The sequence below is a fragment of the Gavialis gangeticus genome, unplaced genomic scaffold, assembly GCF_001723915.1.
Source record: "Gavialis gangeticus isolate Ggan-Ray unplaced genomic scaffold, GavGan_comp1, whole genome shotgun sequence".
Classification (NCBI taxonomy): domain Eukaryota; kingdom Metazoa; phylum Chordata; order Crocodylia; family Gavialidae; genus Gavialis; species Gavialis gangeticus.
Window position 1 is genome coordinate 72,327,163 of NW_017729029.1, and position 20,029 is coordinate 72,347,191.

Sequence of the window (20,029 nt, forward strand, 5' to 3'; positions counted from 1 at the left end):
TTGAAGGTGGGGTTGGGGGGAGGGCAAAAGGGGAGAATAACTTATCTTGGTTTATTTTTCTTGATTATTTTGTTCCCTTCCTCTTTTGCTCTGCTGATTAACCTGAGGAATGAACAATATATGTACTCTCCCTGGTAGTCATTTTACTAGCTATTTTATTAGTTACAGATGGTAACCAAGCATTTAATGGTCTATATATGGATCTTATAGCCCAGTTCAGTCCAAACCAAGGTATTTAGGAGAATATAGTCCCAAGGAATTAATATTTGAATACAGATATTATTTTGAAAAGTGAAAGAGATGTGAAAGAAGCAAAAAAGGAACGCAGGGGACAACAATAAAGTCAGCAAAGAAACACCAGACAAATCAGAGAAGTTTTGGTAGCAAGACCCTAAGGGAGGCAGGGGTGAAGGAGATAAACCAAACAACATCTGGAATAAAGTACCAAGTGGAAGTCCTGAAATTTAAGAGACAGGGGGAAAAAATGTTGTCCCTCTTATTTTCCAGAGTTCAAGAAAACTCTTTGTCCAATCTATGTAAATAAATAAATTAAAGATATGATTCTATCCTAATGGAACTCTGCCTTCTCCTAAAGGAAACAACCTGCCAGGCTCATGAATTTTCACTAGTTACACAGTCAAAAAAGGAATAACATCTGCTAGTCATTTTTCAAGGATTATTCCAATCCTCAGCAGGAACAAATTTGTGAATTTGTTACAATTAAACAATGCATATATCCTTTGAATTGTCAGATCTACTCTAAAGAAAAAATCCCAATATCTAATTATTGCTTATGTAATAACACTATATCGCTGGTTAGAGAAGATGCTCTCTAAGCATACAGATTGCACAAATGGCAAATAATTTCTTAGAACCAAGTGCACAGACATTCAAGAAGCCCAAGCCTGAATCAATTCCATCTTTGCATGTTAGTCTAACCTGCATAGATTGAACCAATTTGCAAGCAGATAGACATTCATTTTTGATTCCGGAAATCCAGGTGCATGCTCGCAGTGGCTCAGGCTAGAAGCTCGGTGTTGCTAAAGCGAGCCCCCCCTTCCCTTCTTTAATGCTGAGTTGGGGGTGGGGGGACAGGCCCAGGCAGGATGATATCATTAGGGAGTGGTTTAAACCCCAACCCTGGCTTGCACTGTCCCCAGCCGGCGTGTGCCTGGAGGGGGAGGAGGAAGCAGCCCTTGCCAGGCTTTTTCCTACTTGCCACTCAAGGAGTGGGGAGTGTTGCCAGACTCCGGCCCTCAGCTAGCACTCTGAGGCAAAATGGTGGTGGGAGGGAGGATCTGCTTGTGTGGACTGCATGCATATATTGATGATACTGGATGAGCATTTCAATCTCCCTCTCCCTGCTGCTTCTTATTGTCTGCACCTCTGGACAGGAAGTGAATAGTACCAAAGTCTCTGAGTAGTGCCTGTGCTGTCTTGTTCTTCAGGGTGCGCACAGCCAGTTCCCAAACAGCTGATGAGGGTAGTGTGACAGTGTGAACTTGTTTGTTCCAGGCAGATATGCTGCCACCTTGTTATTATCTTGCTAGCTAGTGCTTCATATTTGGCTAAATCTCAAACTGACAGCACTGACAGGCCCCATTCATTGCAAACCAGGTCATTTCTCAGACCTCCGTCTGTCCCCATTGAACACTGACAGAATGTGGGACCAGGAAGCTACACTCTAACCAGGCTCAGTAATTGATGTGCAGAAGCAATCACCAGAATTAAATCACTGCACAGTGAAACTTCATTTGATATAAGGGTTTCAGGGTGGGGCATGCCTTTCATTCTTTTGTAGAAATTGAAATTCTCTACAAAAGAAAATAAAAGCAACTCTCTCATTAGGGATTTGCAATGCATTTGCAAGCCACTGGCTTCTTGCTCAGGAAAGAGGAAGGGAGAGCTGCAGCCCTGGCTGGCTGACTGACATTCCCAACTGACCGGCTGAATAGTTCCAGAAAGCCCCAAGTGGACACTGTTCTGTCTACCTCCATTCCAGGGAAATTGGAGACACACACACACACCCCTCTCAGCATTAGCTAGCAGGGGGTAGGTTGTGGCCAGATGCTGGCTGGGGTCCATGCCATGGGAGAGGGGGGAATCCCTGCTTGAGCAGGGAGCAGCAAGGGGGGAGGGGGTACCCCTGCTTGAGCAGCAAGGGGGGAGGGGGAAGGGAAGCCTAGCAGACTCTGCTGTGACCCTGCCAAGCAAATCCCTGCTGCAGTCCCCCACTCCCTTCTCAACCAGCCAGAGCAGTAATAGTGCTTCAGATAAGAAGGAGAGGCAGGACCAGCCCTGTTCTATGGAGCATACAGCACACCACATCCCAGCACAGCCTAGGGCTAAAAAGCGTGCTGGGGGGACTCTAATTTAAATTAAACCAGGAAGGGGTCTGGGACAGAAGTTCCATAAAATGGTTTGACCTCAATCAGTTAAGCCTTATACTACATTCAATCAGGTTTATCTTAAACCATTTTTGGCCATTTTGGAACTAGTTTATATGCATTGAACTTATGGTCTGTTACAGGTTTAAACCAGTTTCTGATTACTTAAACCAGTTTATGTGTAACTTCTGTCCCTAGCCTAAGTGTCCTGAGGAATAGATCCATTAAAAGGTAATACTCACATAGACACATGGAAACAATTTTGAAGTCTATTACTTACTTCTTTACAAAATTACTGGCAAGCCACAATAAAAACCTAAAGAGTTTGCTATGGTTTTGGAAATCTGTCAAAAAAGTTAATCTAAGTTTAGCAGAGAGAATGACAGTTAACCACAATAGTCCGGCATTAGGCAAAAGGCAGGGCAGGGTCATACGTTATCAGCTAACCTGAGTTAATCCTGCCTATTTTCCAAGTTTAATGTTAGGTATTCCAGATGGTGACATCTGCTGATAAATTTCAGGATAAATTGCAAGTAGCTTCCGATCATTAAGGTGATATTTGATGTTAGGAATCCAGATCAAAACTAAGGACAAAATATTTTCAAGAAAACACTGTAAAATTAGTTAGTATAAACTTGTGTGATAATACAATTTTATTGTGATAATCATTTCTATAAGTCTTGGAACCCTATGTTAATTGATCTGTATAACTTCTGTAACATCTTATTTAAAACAGTTGAGCTACATTTTATTCACAAATTTATTAATCTCAAGCCTGTGTTTTGAAGGATTTCTGAAAAGACTGGTCTGGTAATTCATCATTTAAAAATCACTCTTCCAAGTGTGTTTTATACCTTATTTATTGCCAGGTTATAATATCCTTTAGTTACCCTGGGGAGATCAATTTTAAAACCAAAATTGAAATAGTTAAATGGATATATGCAATATATAATTCTTGGTCACTGGCATTATTATGGAACTTGGTTGATGAAGCACAAAAGGCTATAAAAACATAGTAACCAAAATATAAAAGCTGAAATTGCTTCAATTTCATTTTGACTGTAAACCTGGGTAAACCCATATCTACTATAAGATGCTACTATAATAACCAAATATAATGCGGTCATGTGTTCCAAAAAAATATTTTACTGCCACAACAATACCTTCAGGGTGGTTCATCCTCCATGGAAATATTTCATAATTTATCTGTTTCATGAAAATACTTAACTTTTCCTTCAAGATATTTCCCTCAAGGAAAAAGAGAGGTGGTCTCTTGCTTCAGGAATTACACAAATACCTTTGTAGATAGAAATCTATTCAATAGCTACTAGGGTTGTGTGGAGCAGGCCATATTTGAGTTGGATTCAGATTCAGCCCAAATCGGGGATAGTGATTTGATTCATTGATTTGGATCACTGTCCCAGTTTGATTCAGCCAAATCCAAATCTGAAGATTCGGTGCTGATTCGGAGAATCAGCGATTTGGCCTTAGACACAGCTTTAAATGTTTTTTCTACATACCTCACGGTACCAGCTGCAGCTCGTGAATGCTGTGTAGGGCAGACGGAATGTCCCACAGGAGCTCAGGAGGCCCTCCTGTGTGCTCGGCGGCAAACCCGGAAGTGGACTGGAAGTACTTCCAGAAGTACTTCTGGTCTACTTCTGGGTCCTCCAGGGAGCATGTGGGGAACGCCCCATGCTTCTCCAGCTCAGTAATCAGCCATGGGGGGACCCCGGGTGCCCCCCCAGACCCAGGAGGCACCAGTTACCGAGCAGGGGGGTGGAGTGGAATTCCCCGCATGCTCCCCGGAGGACCCAGAAGTGGACCGGAAGTGCTTCTAGTTCACTTCCGGGTCCACTGCCGAGTGCACTAGGGACCCCCATGCAACGCTGCCATAGGATGCTCCATCTGCCCCAGCATCTCAGCCACCTTGTACCTTGAGGTATGTAGAAAAAACATTTAAAGCTGTGTCTATGTCAAATCACTGAATCTCTCTGAATCGACTTGGAGGTTTTCAATTTGATTCAGAGAGATTAAAGGGTTTCCTGATTTGATTTGGATATTTGCCTGCCTTGTTGAGCTGAACCGAATCAGCAGCTGAAGCTTCACACAGCCCTAATAGCCACACCATTCAAGCTTTAGCACCAGTTGTGTTCTAAAAATAAATGTTATTGGTAGTAAATTCTTTTCTTATGTTTTATTCCTTGTGAAAGTTCCAAGCGATAAAAGTTTTGCTTTATTTTTTTTAACTTGTTAAAAGAGATCATATTCTGTGCATCATTTTCATCATCATGATTTCAGCTTTACATCTCTTAATACAGAATAATTAGCATAACACAAAAGCAGAATACCTATTTCATGAAACAGAATTATTTTTTTCTAGACAAAAAAAAAAAACTAATTATCTCTGAAACAACAGAAAATTATATTTTAATAGCTCAAAATGATAGAAGCCATAAGACATGTAGCACTAAGTGTCCATGGATACAAACTCCTCTTCCTAGACTAAGGTCACTGGTTTCTTCAGAAGCAGAGAATCAAAATATTTTCAGTGTCTCGAAGTAAACACATTTTGAAGCACAACTTTTACAGTAAATGGAGGTTTATATTTTAACAATGAGGGCACATGCTCATCACAACGTCTGGCTGGTTGTGTACTATTAATGCCAGCAGAACGTCTCATATCTGTCCATGCAAGCAATTATGCCACATATCATAATAACAGAAATGCCTTTTAGAGTAAAACAAAGTATACAAGCAAAGTGAAGTGAGAAACTATTAAAATTAAATTCTCATTTTATGATTTAGTAGGTTAGAAGTGGTATAGCTGTGATGGTCCAGGAAATATGTGAGGGGGAACAGATTTTTTATACATCATTTATTGGCCCAATGACATAGTTGAAAAAGATGCTGGACAAAATTTCAGGCAGCAATCCTTTCACACCTCTCAACACAGGTTAAAATTAAATAGCAGAGGAAAAAGTGCTGTGTTTAACTCCATGTAAATGCAAACAGTCTGCTTGGAGGAACAGAGGAGGACTGGAAACTAAGAACAAAGAGGTTATCAGGAGTAATTATAAGACAAAGTAAGAATTAAAGTGGGGTTAAATGAAAGAGAACATTTTAGACGGAAGAGGAAAGTTCTATGGCCCACAAACAATAAATGCAAGGAGCAATGAATGCTTGTGGCAAGCTAGATGTAAAATTCAATGTAAAAAAACACAAAAACGATTTCCAAAAAAATTCAAGAAGAGTTTAGGTACTCAAACAGAAAGCTGTTAAATGTAATACTACCTGCATGGGAAAGCTAGATACATTATTTCTTGAATCTTCTACAAATCATAGTTGATATCAAAGAACATAGAACAGATTATCTGTTACGATCAAGCCAACGTGTATAGATCTCAAGGATTTATGCATTAAAAGTCACCAACCTTTCCTTAATGTCCACACTACACAAAATATTGCTGTGGTCAGAAGTTGTATTCATAAGGGACTTGAAAACTGCTGACTTCCAACAAAGTGTACATACACTTTTCAGAAGGTGACACAATAGTGGGCACATTATTGTAACAGCAGGACTGGCTTGGAAAAGTAGCTTTAACATGTATGACTTAAACAGCATTTGGATCTATATCTTGTAGTTAGCATAAATGTTATCTCTGGTAGGGAAGAAACCAATGGATTCACTGATGGCAAAGCATTACAAATATACTACTTTTAATAAAATCAACAGAATTTCATACAGAAACAGCAATCCAAGCAGTCTGCCCATTTTCAACAACTGCAGGATCATAGCATAAAAAAAGAGGTGGGATGTTAAAATATTACAGATTCACAACAAGTCATAGTTTCAGCCTGAACCAATTTAGAACTACCAAAGTACTTAATCCAAAATCTCAGGTTTATAATGAGAACAACTATATAACCTTAACTAGAATAACTACATAACTTGCAATTTAAAATAAATATTTGCAGCTGTTGCTCCTATCACCAGGCCTGCTATTTTCACTTAATTACAGCTTAGTCTTTAATAGCTCAATATTACTAATGTTGCACTGTTTTCTGTAAAAGCCACTGAGAACAATAATTCCATATTTCTAGTTTACTATTGCTGGGAGTTGTGTTTTTTTATCTTTTCTTTTTCCTTTTGGATTGTGAATAATTATGGAATGATCACCTGCTCAGACTAGATATTCTTATTTCTTCTCCATAGGTTTTTTGCTTATATTTTAGTGACGGTTTGTGATGTGATGTGGCCTCAGCATAATAGCTCTTATTTTTTCACTTAAATTTTTTAAGACTGAATTTTTAGAAAGAGTTAACAATTTGTTATGGTGAAAATATATATGTAGCTATATAGATATTGATATTTCTATCTATCTATCTATCTATCTATCTATATATCTATAGCTACATATGAGTGAGAACACTAGCATATTAATATAGTAATTCATATTAATACTAATTTATATGGGTGTGTGTGTGTGTCCCCCTGCCCCCCACCTCTGAGAGGCAGGGAGAGGGGGCAGGACTGGGGGGGTTCACTGCTAGTAGAGCCAGGCTGCTAGGGTGAAAGCTCCCACCTCTCCCCAACCCATGAAGACCCCAGCTGGGGACCAGGGCCATGGTGAGGGTCAGGAAGCCCTAGCCGGGCTGGGAAGCAGAGGCTTTGCTGCCTCAGCTCTGTAACAACCCAGAGATAGGGTTGCCTGGCTTAGCTGGAGCAGATGAGCCCACCCTACAAGAAGTGTGTTATCAGGGGGCCACAATGCATCCTGGGATGCTGGGGGACTGCAACCTAACTTGTGTCACGATGGAAACTGGAACAAAAGTATGACAGACTGGTCTAACCTAACGTGATGCAGTCTGATACTACACCATACAGATGCATTTTAAACCAGATTCTGCAATTTTTAAATCAGTCTATGTGCACTGAACTTCTATTTTGTTACAGGGTTAGATGGGTTTCCGATCACTTATACCAGTTTATGTGTAATTTCTGTCCCTAGCCTTGGAGGATAAAATGTATGCCTCAGTGGGTAAGATGCTGAACATTCTAATTTCAATACAGCAAATACTTAAGCATATGCTTAACTGAAAATAAGCAAGTCACGCTGCACAGTAAAAAGTGAACCTTTTTACCCACCCCCCCGTGGCCGGCACTCCCTGCTGCAACCGCTTGCAGCCTGCACAGGGCTGTCCTGAGCAGGCACAAGCCACCCTACATGGGCTGCGAGCAGCTGCAGCACAGGGCACCAGGCACAGGGCAGGTAAGGGGCCACTTCCCCCCCCACGCTTAGCACCAGCTTTTAACCTGCCCCTGCAGCCAGTCTGGGACCCACACCGGCTCCAGGCTCACCCGTGGGGCTGCGCATGATGGCAGCAGCTGCAGCCCCGCTGCTTGCCGCGCTGGGCAGTGTTGGCTGATGCTGCCTGCCCAGAGCTTGCGCACTGGGCAACCCAAAGACAGCAGTGGCAAACGCTGCCCAGCACGGCAACTTGGGGGGCGCACCTTTTTAAAACTAAAAAGAAATCAGAACTACCTATTTTATTAATTTTCATAAAGAACAGGAAGAATATTAAAAAATAGATCAATACAAATAGGTTCTTCACAAGATTCTATAAAGACGAAAGCAAAAATATGAATATACTTTTTTCTTTTTCTGAAAACGTGTGTCTATTTGAAACTGTAGCATGAACAGCAAGTTATCACTTAGGTCTAGAAAAGAAAGGATACTTTAATTAAAGCCCTGGATTCTTAAAATCCATTGCATCATGGTAAATGGCAAATTTATCTTTTCTGCAATTGAGTTCAAGATCATTTATCAGCATTTTGATTTTGTTGCAGCTTGCACATTTACTACATTCTTTTATACAGATTTACAGATTAGTTCCTAAAAAGGCAACTAAAAGTGAAATAAATAAAATCCAAAAGTAAACCCTGGTGTTGCCAATACAAATGTGAAACTAAACATTTAATTAAGCATTGAGATCTATCAGCCTGGGGCTCATAGGCATTAGGGCTGGAAGGAACCTCCCAAGATCATTGGGTCCAGCCCCCTGTCTGAGGGACAGGAAGTCAACTGGGCAAGATCAGCATCCAAGCGATTCTTAAAGGTATCCAGAGTAGGTGCTTGCACAACTTCTGGGGGGTGGGGAGGTCTATTCCAGACTCTGGAAATTCAGATGGTAAAGAAGTTTCCAGGTGAACAGATGTTCTCCCAGTTCTTGCTGCACATCTCTCATATACTTATAGGCTGCCACCAAGTCCCCCCTAAGCCTTTGCTTCTCCAGGCTGAAGAGTCCTGAACCCCTCTAGAATGGTATTGAAATCAGTAGGATCTAGACAGCAGCAGCATTCTGCATTAGCAGATTTGGATGTGGGATTAGGACTTAGTTCTATCTTGTGCTAGATTAGGACCTATCATGTTTTGTCCTCAAGAAACTGCCCTCCCCTTATAATGGCCAGACAGCTCAGTACTGTAGCAGGGGTGTTATAATAACTTCATGTAACAGATTCTGGGTTTGATCCTGATCTCATTTAAAGCTTTTTTCCATCTTCTGTGGGAGTAGAATGGGTAATTTATTATATATTTGTATTTTGCCCTTAAAAAGGTTAAATTTGGCCCTTAAAAGCAACAGAGCACCATCATCTTTCTGTTTAGCAGGAAGTTATTTGCACTTCACTAGATGACCTTACTTAAGGGAGAGCAGCTGCCTCATTGAGAATTGTAATGATAAAGACATAGCAAAAATTAGGTCCTAATCCCACATCAAAACTGCTAATGTAAAATGTTGATGCCATCTAGATCTTCCTGATTTCAATACCAGACTAAAGGGGGTTCAGAACCCAAGCTAATAGATTTCAATGCTTAATTAAAGCTTAAAATGTTGATATTAGTCAAAATATGACAATAATTTAAGAAAATTACAATTATTCCACACATACAGATATTGAGTTGATAAACATAATATCTAATGCTTAAAACCTTACTTTAGATATCCATTTAAAACTTGGCTCTAAAATGATAAATAATTCCAGTGATACAGCACTAGTCTTCTGCTACCTTCTCCCTTTCCCTTGTAGATCTGAAAGTATATTCTTGTAAGACTTAGCCCAGGGTTTTGTTTCCAAACAGATTAAATGGAAATAGATTTGGGTTACAATATGAATATAATCCAGTTAGACTCAGTGTTCCATAGTGGTTTACAAACTGAATCAAATGAGATAGACATTTCATTCCACATCCCTATTAGGAGGTATTTACATCCCTAATTTAAAAAAGAAAATACTATCCTATTTAATATACTGTGGATGCACCTACACATGCCACTATGGCACCGCTGTTACTGCCCAATCATTTAGTACTTCCTTTTAGCATACCAGCTGGTATTGTGCCATGTACATGGTTCTTTTTAGGCACTACATTGCCATAGTGATGCGCTATATTTGGGAAGCACATCGCTAGTGTGATGTAGCTACGGCATCATGGGTTTTGCCCCTGGACACCATATTGCTATACTGAATTGCTACAATGACATAGCATCACATGTAGATGAGCTCTTTTTGGTAGAGTCAGCCAAGTACTGAATAAGTATGAAGGAGTACAAACACATAATGGTGTTAGAGGTGCACCAATACATCAGTCCAATATCGGATTGGCACCAATATAAAGAAAATTGTCTATATAGAAAATCAGCCTGATGTGGCCAATAATTTGGGCAAAAATTGGGCCATGCATGCATGCAACCACAGTGTAACACATAGGTAGTGAGGAGCACAGCTGGCAGCATGGAGAGCTATGCTGCAGCTTGTAAGTCTGCTGTGGTGGAAGGGACGGGGCATGGGGGTGCAAATCAAGGCCCCAGAGCTGTGGCTGCGGCTGCCTAGCCAGGGCGGGGCGATACGGGATGGAGCTACAGCTTGTCTGGGATGTGGGAAAGGAGGGAGGGAGCAGCTCCCACTGCTGCGTGCAGCTCATTTGACAGCTCATTCACTCATGCAGCAGCTCCTGCCACTGCTCCTGCCACTCGTTCAGGAGGGCATGGGGGAGCATTTGTCCCCAAATCTGCATGGAGTGGATGGCAGCAGCAGCTACAGCAATTTTTGAAGTGGCTGCAGCCCTCTCCCATAATCCCCTCCCAGCACTTCCACTGCCACCTGTCCAGTATCACCCCCAGCCTGCAGCTGCATCCTGCCTTGCCTGCACCCCATGCAGATCTGGGGCACACGCCATGACCCATGCCCTCTCAGGGTGTTCACAGCAGCAAGGGCCACTCCCCCCTCCCATGCCCCCTGGATGAGCCACAGCTCTGTACCATGCCTTGCCCTGCCCCAGCTGGGCAACAGCTGCCCCAGTCCCAGGCCAAATCCTTCCCTCACTGCAGGGGCCTTGATCTGCCCCCTCCACATCCCTTCCCTCCCCCCTCCCCTTCTATCACAACAGACTTACAAGCTTCACACTATTGTATCGGAAATTGGATCAGTATTGGCCAATATGCCTCCTTAAAAATTGTCTGTCGGTACTGGCCACAACAATCTATCAGTGCACCCCTAAATGGCATTGAATAATACTGTATGCTTGCTACAAAATAACTGGCTACACTAGAATGCACCATAACAGTTATAACTGCTAAAAAGCAACCTCCTCTGTTAAAAGGTGAGTACACTCATTCACTAGACTTGGTCTACATTTGTGTGGCTCACTAAGCCACGTGCACATAGACAGGGAGTAACATGTACAAGTGTTTACCAATCCTGTGAGCTGTGCAGGGATACTGAAATATTAACTCAGAATAGCAGGGAGTTTGACAGGATCAGGGGGGACTGGCAGGTCCATGGGGGTGTGGATTGTCTGGGCATAGGAGAGGGTAAAGGGCTAAAAATAGCCTGGTCAGGTGGGGAGGGGGAGAAGGGAAGGGAAGGGCACAGCCCCAGGGCTGAGGTGAGCAGCTGGGCTTTCCCAGCCCTGGGGCTACACTCCAAACATGTACAGCTGTTCGATAGATCAGGCTAACCCATTCTGAACCTAAGTTACTTCACTTACTCAGGTGAGTGGCCAGAGCTGGCGGAGCAGGGGCAGGGCATAGCAAGCAGCCAGAGGTGGTGTGTTTGGCAGTGGCACAGCCAGCAGAGCCCTGCAGCGGTTGTGCATGGCAGCCACAGTGGGGCCTATATAGCACTGACCACAGGGCCCCCCAAAGCGCAGGGCCCAGGGCGGTCACTCTGATTCACACCCCCTAGGGATGGCCCTTCAAGCTGGAATGTATAATTCTTCATATTCTTAGTGCCCTTAATTAATTGTAACTTCTAATCTCATCCTAAATATTACCATTACCAAATGCTTAAACCCAAAGCTTTAGATAGGATATAAACATTTTTAAAAATCCCATCCCTGTTCTCCAGGCCTAATCTTCTGTAGCTTCTCTCTTTTTCCTGTGCAAAGTGATATGAAAAACTGTGAGGAACAATTATACTGCTGTTGCCACTGCTGTACCTGTTTTTATTGACAAATATAGGGGATGTTACTTGTTTGCACTTTTCCCCAATAGTAAATTCAGTTTTCAGTTGCAGGCATTGTTTCACTGTTGCATCCTAAAAGGTGAGAATGGCCATTCAACTAAAATGTCTAATTATGTGGCCAAATGTAACAGGATTTTTTTTCACCGAACAAATGGATTCAATTTACAAATATTTAAATGTCATTTTTATAGTATTTTTAGTCTGACTAATTTTTATCATCACATTATTTTCCTAGACCATTTCTAGAACACTAGGGCCCCAGTGATATAGTACAGGTTCATTGAGATGCTTGTCTTTTAGTTGTCTATTTTATTTTTTGATCTAGTCAGTAATATTATTTTCACTCAGAAAAATAATAAAAATGTAGAAGTAACTGATTAATTTGGAATGTCTGCATGACTACAAACACAGAGTACCAAAAACCTTCCTAGCCAATTCTTAAGAAACAATTTCTTCTTTTGGCACACTCCCTGATCCAGTATCAGTGAAAACTAAAGTTGGACATTTACTGTCCAAAATTAATTACCTAACAAAGAATGTAACAGGGCTGGCACATGGAAATGGAAAAGTGGTGTACTGGCAGGAAAACATCCCATAATCTATATGCAATAGATTTGTTTTTAAGCAATCTTTTCTTCATTAATCTGTCAAAGCAAGTATTAGGACAGCTTTAATTATTAAAAAGTGCCTTCCCAAGCTAACGCTGTTTGCTCTTTCAATTACAGATCACATAACATGAGGTGGATGAAAGGATGACTGAAAGGAGACAACTCCTATGCTTTACTCCAGATGCATTCCCCCTTTAATGTTATTTTTTCAGCTGACTACCAGATCATAAATAGAAAACAGAGAAATGCAAGGAAAATATACAATATCCAAAGCACAGTGCATTAGCAGTGTTCAAAGAAAGAGATATAACCCTAAAATGTATACCGAGTGACAAGTGACAGCATGTGATCTCCAGAAACAAACAAACAAAAAAGGATCACTGAAGTCAGGAGACACAGACAAATAAAAACATCTACTCAGCCTCTCTGCATGGGAACTACTAGTAAAAATGCCTCAGAGAAAACAGCAGATGGAAGATGTAACAAGGAGCTGGGGACTCCCTGTTACTTTAAGAGCAGTCAACAGCCACAGGGAGCCCCAGATGCAGGGAATTGCTTACCATCAGCTAAGAGAAGCCAGGCATGGAGTAAGCTACAGTTTATCCCATGAGAGGCAGAGGCCGGAGAGGACACTTCAAGGCAGAGGTCAGGGACGGCCATACGCTGGACTGGGGCTGAGAGCCCAAATGGGACACTTACACAGAGGCTAGAGAGGGCCACATATTGGACTAGGGCCCAGAGCCCATCTGAACATAAATGGTTAATACCTGTTAGTCATGGGCATGGCCAGAAGAGAGGTCGGAAGCCAAGAAATGACTCACAAGGTTAATGTTGCTATTGTACCAACCTGACCAACAGCAGACCAGAAGTCACTTTGGAGCATATGCAGCCTCCCTTTTCCCAAGTTAAATAATTCCAACAAAGCATGGAAAGCAAGAGAGCAGAAGGGGAGGATTAAGGAAGCAGAGTGGAGCAGGAACTATTCAGTCTATAAAAGTCACCAACGCCAGGCCTGGGGACACAGACAGTTACAGAAGAGATAAGAGACATGCCCTAGAGACCAAAAGGCAGGAGTCATATGGCTCTAAGGGTGGGGGATCCATGACAATGATGTCAAAAAAGGAGTGATAATTAAAAAAAACCCTCTTGTTGGGGATTCTTAATCACTTTTTCCGGCTGATCCATGTAGGCAACAACTGTACTGCGAGGAATTAAATTAATATGAAGCTATAGACAGGAGGTTAAAAGGGTTTGGGCAGTGTTCCCATTGAAAGGAAAGCCCCAGGCAGAAAGACTGCTGCATTGTGTAAGTAAGCACCTGGGTGAGAAAACTGACTCAAGAGAAAAACTAAATTCTGGATTCACTGTTCAACAGGGATATTGAACTACTAGCAGGACACAAAGAAAGCCCAACGGCTCCATGACTACTGTACTTCAGTCTTCACAACAAAAGGCATGACCAAACAGAAAATAAAAATTAATGCAAAGAAGATTTGCAGTTCACAGCAAATAAAGAGCATATTAAAGAGCTCAAATCAGCAGGGACCAATGGAATTCACTCCAGGATGCTACCAGAACTAGCTGAAGAATTTTTTGAGCCAATGGCTACAATATTTGTGAAGCTGTGGATGACAAGAAAGGTGACTAGAGATAGCCTGACACAGCAATCATCTTTAAAAAAATGGAAAAGGAGGACCAGAGGAAACATACCAGTCAGCCTGACTTCAGTACATGAGGAGTTACTGGAGCAAACTATTTTTAAAAAGTCAATTTGTAAACAAGTGCAGGGTGAAGAGCTGATCATCCACAGCCAACACGGATTTGTTAAGAATAAATCATGCCAAACCAGCCTGATTTCCTTCTTTGACAGAGAAATTAGTTTAGTGGAAGATGAGAAAGTACTGACCATGGTATACTTGGCCTTTACTAAGGCTTTTGATACAGTCCCACATGAGATTCCTAAAAGTAATTTGAAAAATTGGGTGCTAGATAGAAATTGATGGATACAAAACTGACTGAATAATTGCAAGCAAGAGTTAACTATAAACAGAAGGTCTCAGGTGCGGTTGAAGAGGGATCTGTTCTGGATTCAGTGTTATTTCACATGTTTATTAATAAACTTGGATGCAGGAAGAGAGTGCCTCCTTGACCAATTTTCAGATGGCACAAAACTGGGAAGGATGATAAATGCTTTTGCCAGTAGGATGAGTACGCAAATGCTTGATAAATTATAAAACTAAGTTATAAATGAAAATGAAAATTCCAGAGACAAACATAAGGTGCTATACTTACAAAAGAAAGACAATGAATGTGTCAAGCAGGGTTCCCCCACCTCCCAACAAAAGCAAAAAAAAGAGAGAGGAAGATGGGATGTGATAGTGCCACTCTATTAGCTGGACCTTGGCCAGAGAACTGTGCGCGGAAACTAGAGAGGATCCAGGAGTGAGTGACAATGTATGATCAAAGGGTTTGGAATGCAAGCCACAGGAGGAAAGTTTGTGAAGCCTAGAAGTGTTTAGTTTAGAAAAAGGAGATTAAGGGGTGCATGATACAAGTTTTCTAATACCTGAAAGGCTGCCATAAAGAAGAAGAAAAATAATTCTGCTCCTTCTGTTTCAGAGGGCAGAACATGAAGTAATGTGTTTAAAATTCAGCAAAGCAAATTTAAAATAAACCTTTAAAAAAAGCTTCCAAACTGGATGAGTATCATCAGAAGCAAACCCTCTACTGTTCAACAGACATTACAAATGGGGCACAGCCTTGCCGTCAGAAATGTGGGATGAAAAATTTTCCAGTGCTTTATTTTTCTGTGGGAAATTTTCCATTTCTAAAAATGCATTGTTTCATTAAATGCATTAGTAACAATGAATGGATGCCAATATAAAATTAGGCAAGCTTGGCAGTTTCAAAGTTGTAATTAATGTTTTTCAGGTGATTATCCCTCAGAAGTGTGTGACAGAGTATGTATATGTTTTATTGATTTGTAAACAGGAGGGTAAATACACTCATATAATAATAAAAACCAAAAATCAAGTTATGAATTCAACTAGTTGGCTGTGCAGGTTAAATTAAAACCATATGAATGCACTGCTCAGCTTGTTTGTATTTCTCAAAATCTCTTCCTTCTGGAGAATCAGTCAGAAGCACAATTAGTGAAGAAGATGCAGTGTGATGAGAAGTTGCCCTTGCCCATAGACTCATTGGTAAAACCATCGTTTAGTGAAAGAGAATGTGGTTCAAGTAGTTCTGAATCAAATTTGCCTCAATGTGATTCTGAAATGGAACTAACAAGTAGTGCAAGTGATTCTACAGATAGTGACAGTGAAACTGGAGGTGCCGCAATTACCTCAGTGGAAGAAAGTTAAACTCTGTTGAAGTAGATGAGTGGACAACCATGGCATATCAGGCACAGATCTTTGGGTGTACTAAAATTAGTGTCAACAGTTTTCAGTGCCTACGTTTTTTTTCCCCTTAAATTTAAACAATGTAAGGGAAGTGCATGCTATTATGTATTGTCTTTACATTCTTACAAGTAGTCCAATAAAAATAATTTATTTCCACATAAAGCTTTGAGCTTGTTTGAATATAACATTTCAACCACATTAAGTGTGCTATATTTAATTTTTTTTCTAATCAAATATTTCAGTTAAAATACTTGTGGCTAAGTAAGTTTTAATTACTAAATATAAGTCAAATAAGCATGCTAAATCAGATCACGCTCTATTTAGGGCAGTGGAAAATTTTCCAATTCAAAATTTTCCAGAAAAAAGCACATCCCTGCTTGTCATAAAAAGATGCAAAACCTGTGCATATCCTCACTGTTACAACAATCAACACCTACAACAACAAACGCATCAAAGTCCATGGATCCTACACAGGCCTATCCAAAAATTTGGTGTCATCTCTCAGTGTACCAAATGCCCTGATGGAAAATGTGTGGGTGAAACTAGAGTAAAACTCACCCAAATGAATGATCACATGAAAATGAAACAAGACCCATGAACACACATAGGAGAACACTTTTTTGCAGAACAGCCACTCACTTTCCAGCCTCACTATCCTGGAGCTCAAGGGAAATTTACAAACCATCCTCAAGAGGCAAGCCTAGGAATAAAAATTCATAAACTGGCTGGACACTAAAAACCAAGGACTAAACGCTGATATTGCCCTCAAGCAATATTATCATCTACCTAATTCCAGATAGTCTCTTTCTTCACACTATAGATGATAATGACACTCTTTCCTTTTGAAAGCTTTTGAACTTCCACTAAATCAAGCTATCCTTTCTCCTGTGATTTGCTTGTCCGCTACCCCTGGGAATTTTCTCTCTCCTTCCTTTTCACAACCCTGATTTTTTTTTTAATGTGCACTCTGTCTGCTTTACCACTCACGCTTGGAAAATGCATTGTATTCAAAAGCTTGTCTGAGTCTATCCCAACCAAGCAGTTGGCCCAGTAAAAAATATCGCCCACAGAAATCCTTTCCTCTTCCACATTCACTCAAGTTATTCTAGAAGCATACTGTAGTATTCTCACATCTCTTATCCATCTATATCACTTTTATTTTCTCTACAGAATGCTCCTGCAAACTAAATGTCATATAATACTAAAATATCTACGGAAAAAAAAGAAGTGTTGACACTTTAGTGGTTAATAAAAAATAATAACCTGCCCACTCACACCAGTTGCAGCTATAGTTGCATTTCACCATGACTCAAGGAGATACTAAGGAACCTATTCATTTCAGAGAGAATATTCAAATTATTATTATTCACATATTAGTAACCTTCTGGCAGTATCTACTGAGCATGACAAAACCACAAACATTGGTCCTCTACAGCTCACTATCTCAACTAAATCATAATTAAAATACATACGAGTAGGACAGCAAATGGCAACTATTTGATTTAAGGCCTGTCCAGGTTCCTGCTGCAAGGCATAGAAACTTCTAAAAAATTACAATTAAAAAAGACTTGAATCTCTTTTATATATAATGGGAAACAAATCGGGCAACCTTCAGACGATAGTTATTGTTCTTCAGTCCATGTTCCAATAATTATGATGGTAGTGAATATAAATGTATCAACTTGTGGCCCTTTTTAAATAAGCAACATTGGGGGGGAAAAGAATGTACAAATGTATCAGTTTTATCTGTGTTAAATTAAGAAAATAATATATTACAAGTTATTAAAAATATATTACAGCTATAAATTATTTAAAAGACAGAAACTCTTACCTTGATCAAACGGTTTACCCGGGCTCCATGTGCGGAAATAATCATCCTGGAGGAGAAAACAACAGCCACATTTAGTATGGTATAAGAAATCAATACATACAGATGAGTACTCAAAGGAACAGAAAATACAAAAGATAATACCAACCTCTACTTCCTGCAGAGGGCAAGCAGAAAGAGAAACAAAAAGGGGAAAAAGTTATAGTTATCAAAATGGAACAAACAATCTCTATGGAATAGAAAAGTCTATCCACAGGCTTACAATACAATCTACATGCCACTCCACTCATTCAGTCAAAGTGTGGTAGTCAAATATTGTTTGTTTGTTATTTTTAAACAAATATTGTTTATCAGTTTTAAAGCAAACAACACAGAATGGCCAAACAGTACGTACTGCTGCTGCTTATATAGCGCTAGAATGATTTCCATACATCATTCCCCTACGGTTATCAGCAAACAAGAATATTCAATAAAAAAGATCAAGATTGTATCACATTAATAACAAGTTTGCCAAAAGCAAAGTCCTAGAGCCATCGGGGTGAAAAGTAGACTACAAAATAATTAAAACTTTAAGAATTAAATGGGAATTGTAACTGGAGATTTTCTTCTCCAACATATATCATTTAATTGACTATTTAAGGAAAGATACGCAACAAAATTATTCTGAATTATTAAATTTCAAAATGACCAGCAAATCACCTTCCTAATCATAAAGAGTGCCTCCTGATTAAGTTAAGATTAGTATTAGAATTTGTGTGTGGAAATATAACTTGAATATTTAAACAACTTTAATTTAAGAAATTTGGTAAGAAAATTACAGTTTAAATCAAATGCAAATAAACAGTTGAATTCTATAATGCACCCACTGTCAGTAGAGATACAGAAAGAAGATTGACAAGAATGTGACAACTCTCAGCAGTACCATACAACTGATCATGGCTTTTCCAGAACAAGGACTTAAAATAAATTTCACTCAGTATTAGAACTACCAGAACTAGGTCGAAGTATCATAGTAAATACAGGGCAGGTTGCCAACAAACGGGGGGGGGGGGTTAAACCAAAAATTACAAACACCTTGAAACAAACACCAAGGTCCTCTCACAATACTAAAGACAAAACACATCCTTCTCCAAGAAATTACGTTAAAAAGCTATCAGCTGAAGAGACAAATATGAGTAACACTTAGTAACTGCATCAGATCTGTAATAAACCAGGATGGTATAACCAGGTGAAATTGCTATGTATTTTCTTCAATTTATGCAGAAGTATATTGTATGTTAGTCAGTAAGATTTTTATCATTGACTTCAGTACAGCCAGGCTGTCACCCTCAGCCATTTATACTTACAACCTACCTACTACCTAGCTTTCCAAACAGATATGCATGGGTGAGCCCAAATGCCTGTGCAACCCCCAGTAAATTCAAGAGAGCTTCACTATGTAGGAGTTGACTGCAGGACTGGGGGCCTAATAAAAACTGGACCACTCCAGAAGTACAATGCACTTTAGTATATAATGTTACAAGGCATATAAAAATGAATTAAATACTAGAAAGCCATTAGTCTAATTTATTTATAAACTGTTGTGAAGACGCAAGGTATCTATATCCCATAATATTTTGTATAGTTACAATGTGTTCTTGGTATTACAGGCATTTTCTCTCTCTCAGATCAAGACAAAAAGGGATTATTTTCAATGCCAACTTATTCATAAATTTCTTTTACTTTTTGTACCCACTTCATTTTTTGAAATATAAAATACAGCATTACATGAAAATTACCCCTTTCATTATCCAAAATACCTTAAAATGTTAAGCTGTTTTATGAATGGAATTAAAAAATAAATGTTATTCTAAATTCATAGAATCATAGAAGTAGGGTCAGAAGGGACCTTGTAGATCTTCAAGTCCGACCCCCTGCCTGGGCGGGAGAAAAGACTGGACTGAAATGAGTCTAGCCAGGTAGGCATCAAGCCTCTTCTTAAAGATCCCCAGGGTAGGAGCCAGCACCACTTCCCTAGGAAGTTGGTTCCAGCTCCTAGCCGCCCTAACTGTGAAGTAGTTCTTGTGGATGTCTAATCTAAACCTACTCTCTAATAATTTGTGTCCATTGTTCCTTGTCATGCCAGGGGGCGCTAGGGGAAACAGTGTCTCCCCTAAACCCTGCTGGTCCCCCCTAGTGAGTTTATAGACAGTCACCAGGTCCCCCCTCAGCCTTCTCTTGTGAAGGCTGAACAGGTTTAGGTCCCGCAGTCTTTCAATGTAGGGTCTGCCCTGTAG

General features: G+C 40.2%; 1 protein-coding gene across 2 annotated transcripts in view; it reads right to left on the reverse strand.

Annotated features, from left to right (window-relative positions):
* SPOCK3 (SPARC/osteonectin, cwcv and kazal like domains proteoglycan 3) overlaps positions 1-20,029 on the reverse strand; it is a 703,183-nt gene that overhangs the window by 432,595 nt on the left and 250,559 nt on the right. The window contains exons 3-4 of one of the 2 annotated variants that reach the window (XM_019521752.1): positions 17,902-17,910; positions 17,757-17,802 (exon numbers count right to left, since the gene is read on the reverse strand). In XM_019521752.1, coding sequence (XP_019377297.1) covers positions 17,757-17,802; positions 17,902-17,910 — 55 coding nt within the window. The remainder of the gene's footprint in view (positions 1-17,756; positions 17,803-17,901; positions 17,911-20,029) is intronic. The other variant, XM_019521753.1, reaches the window with a different exon arrangement.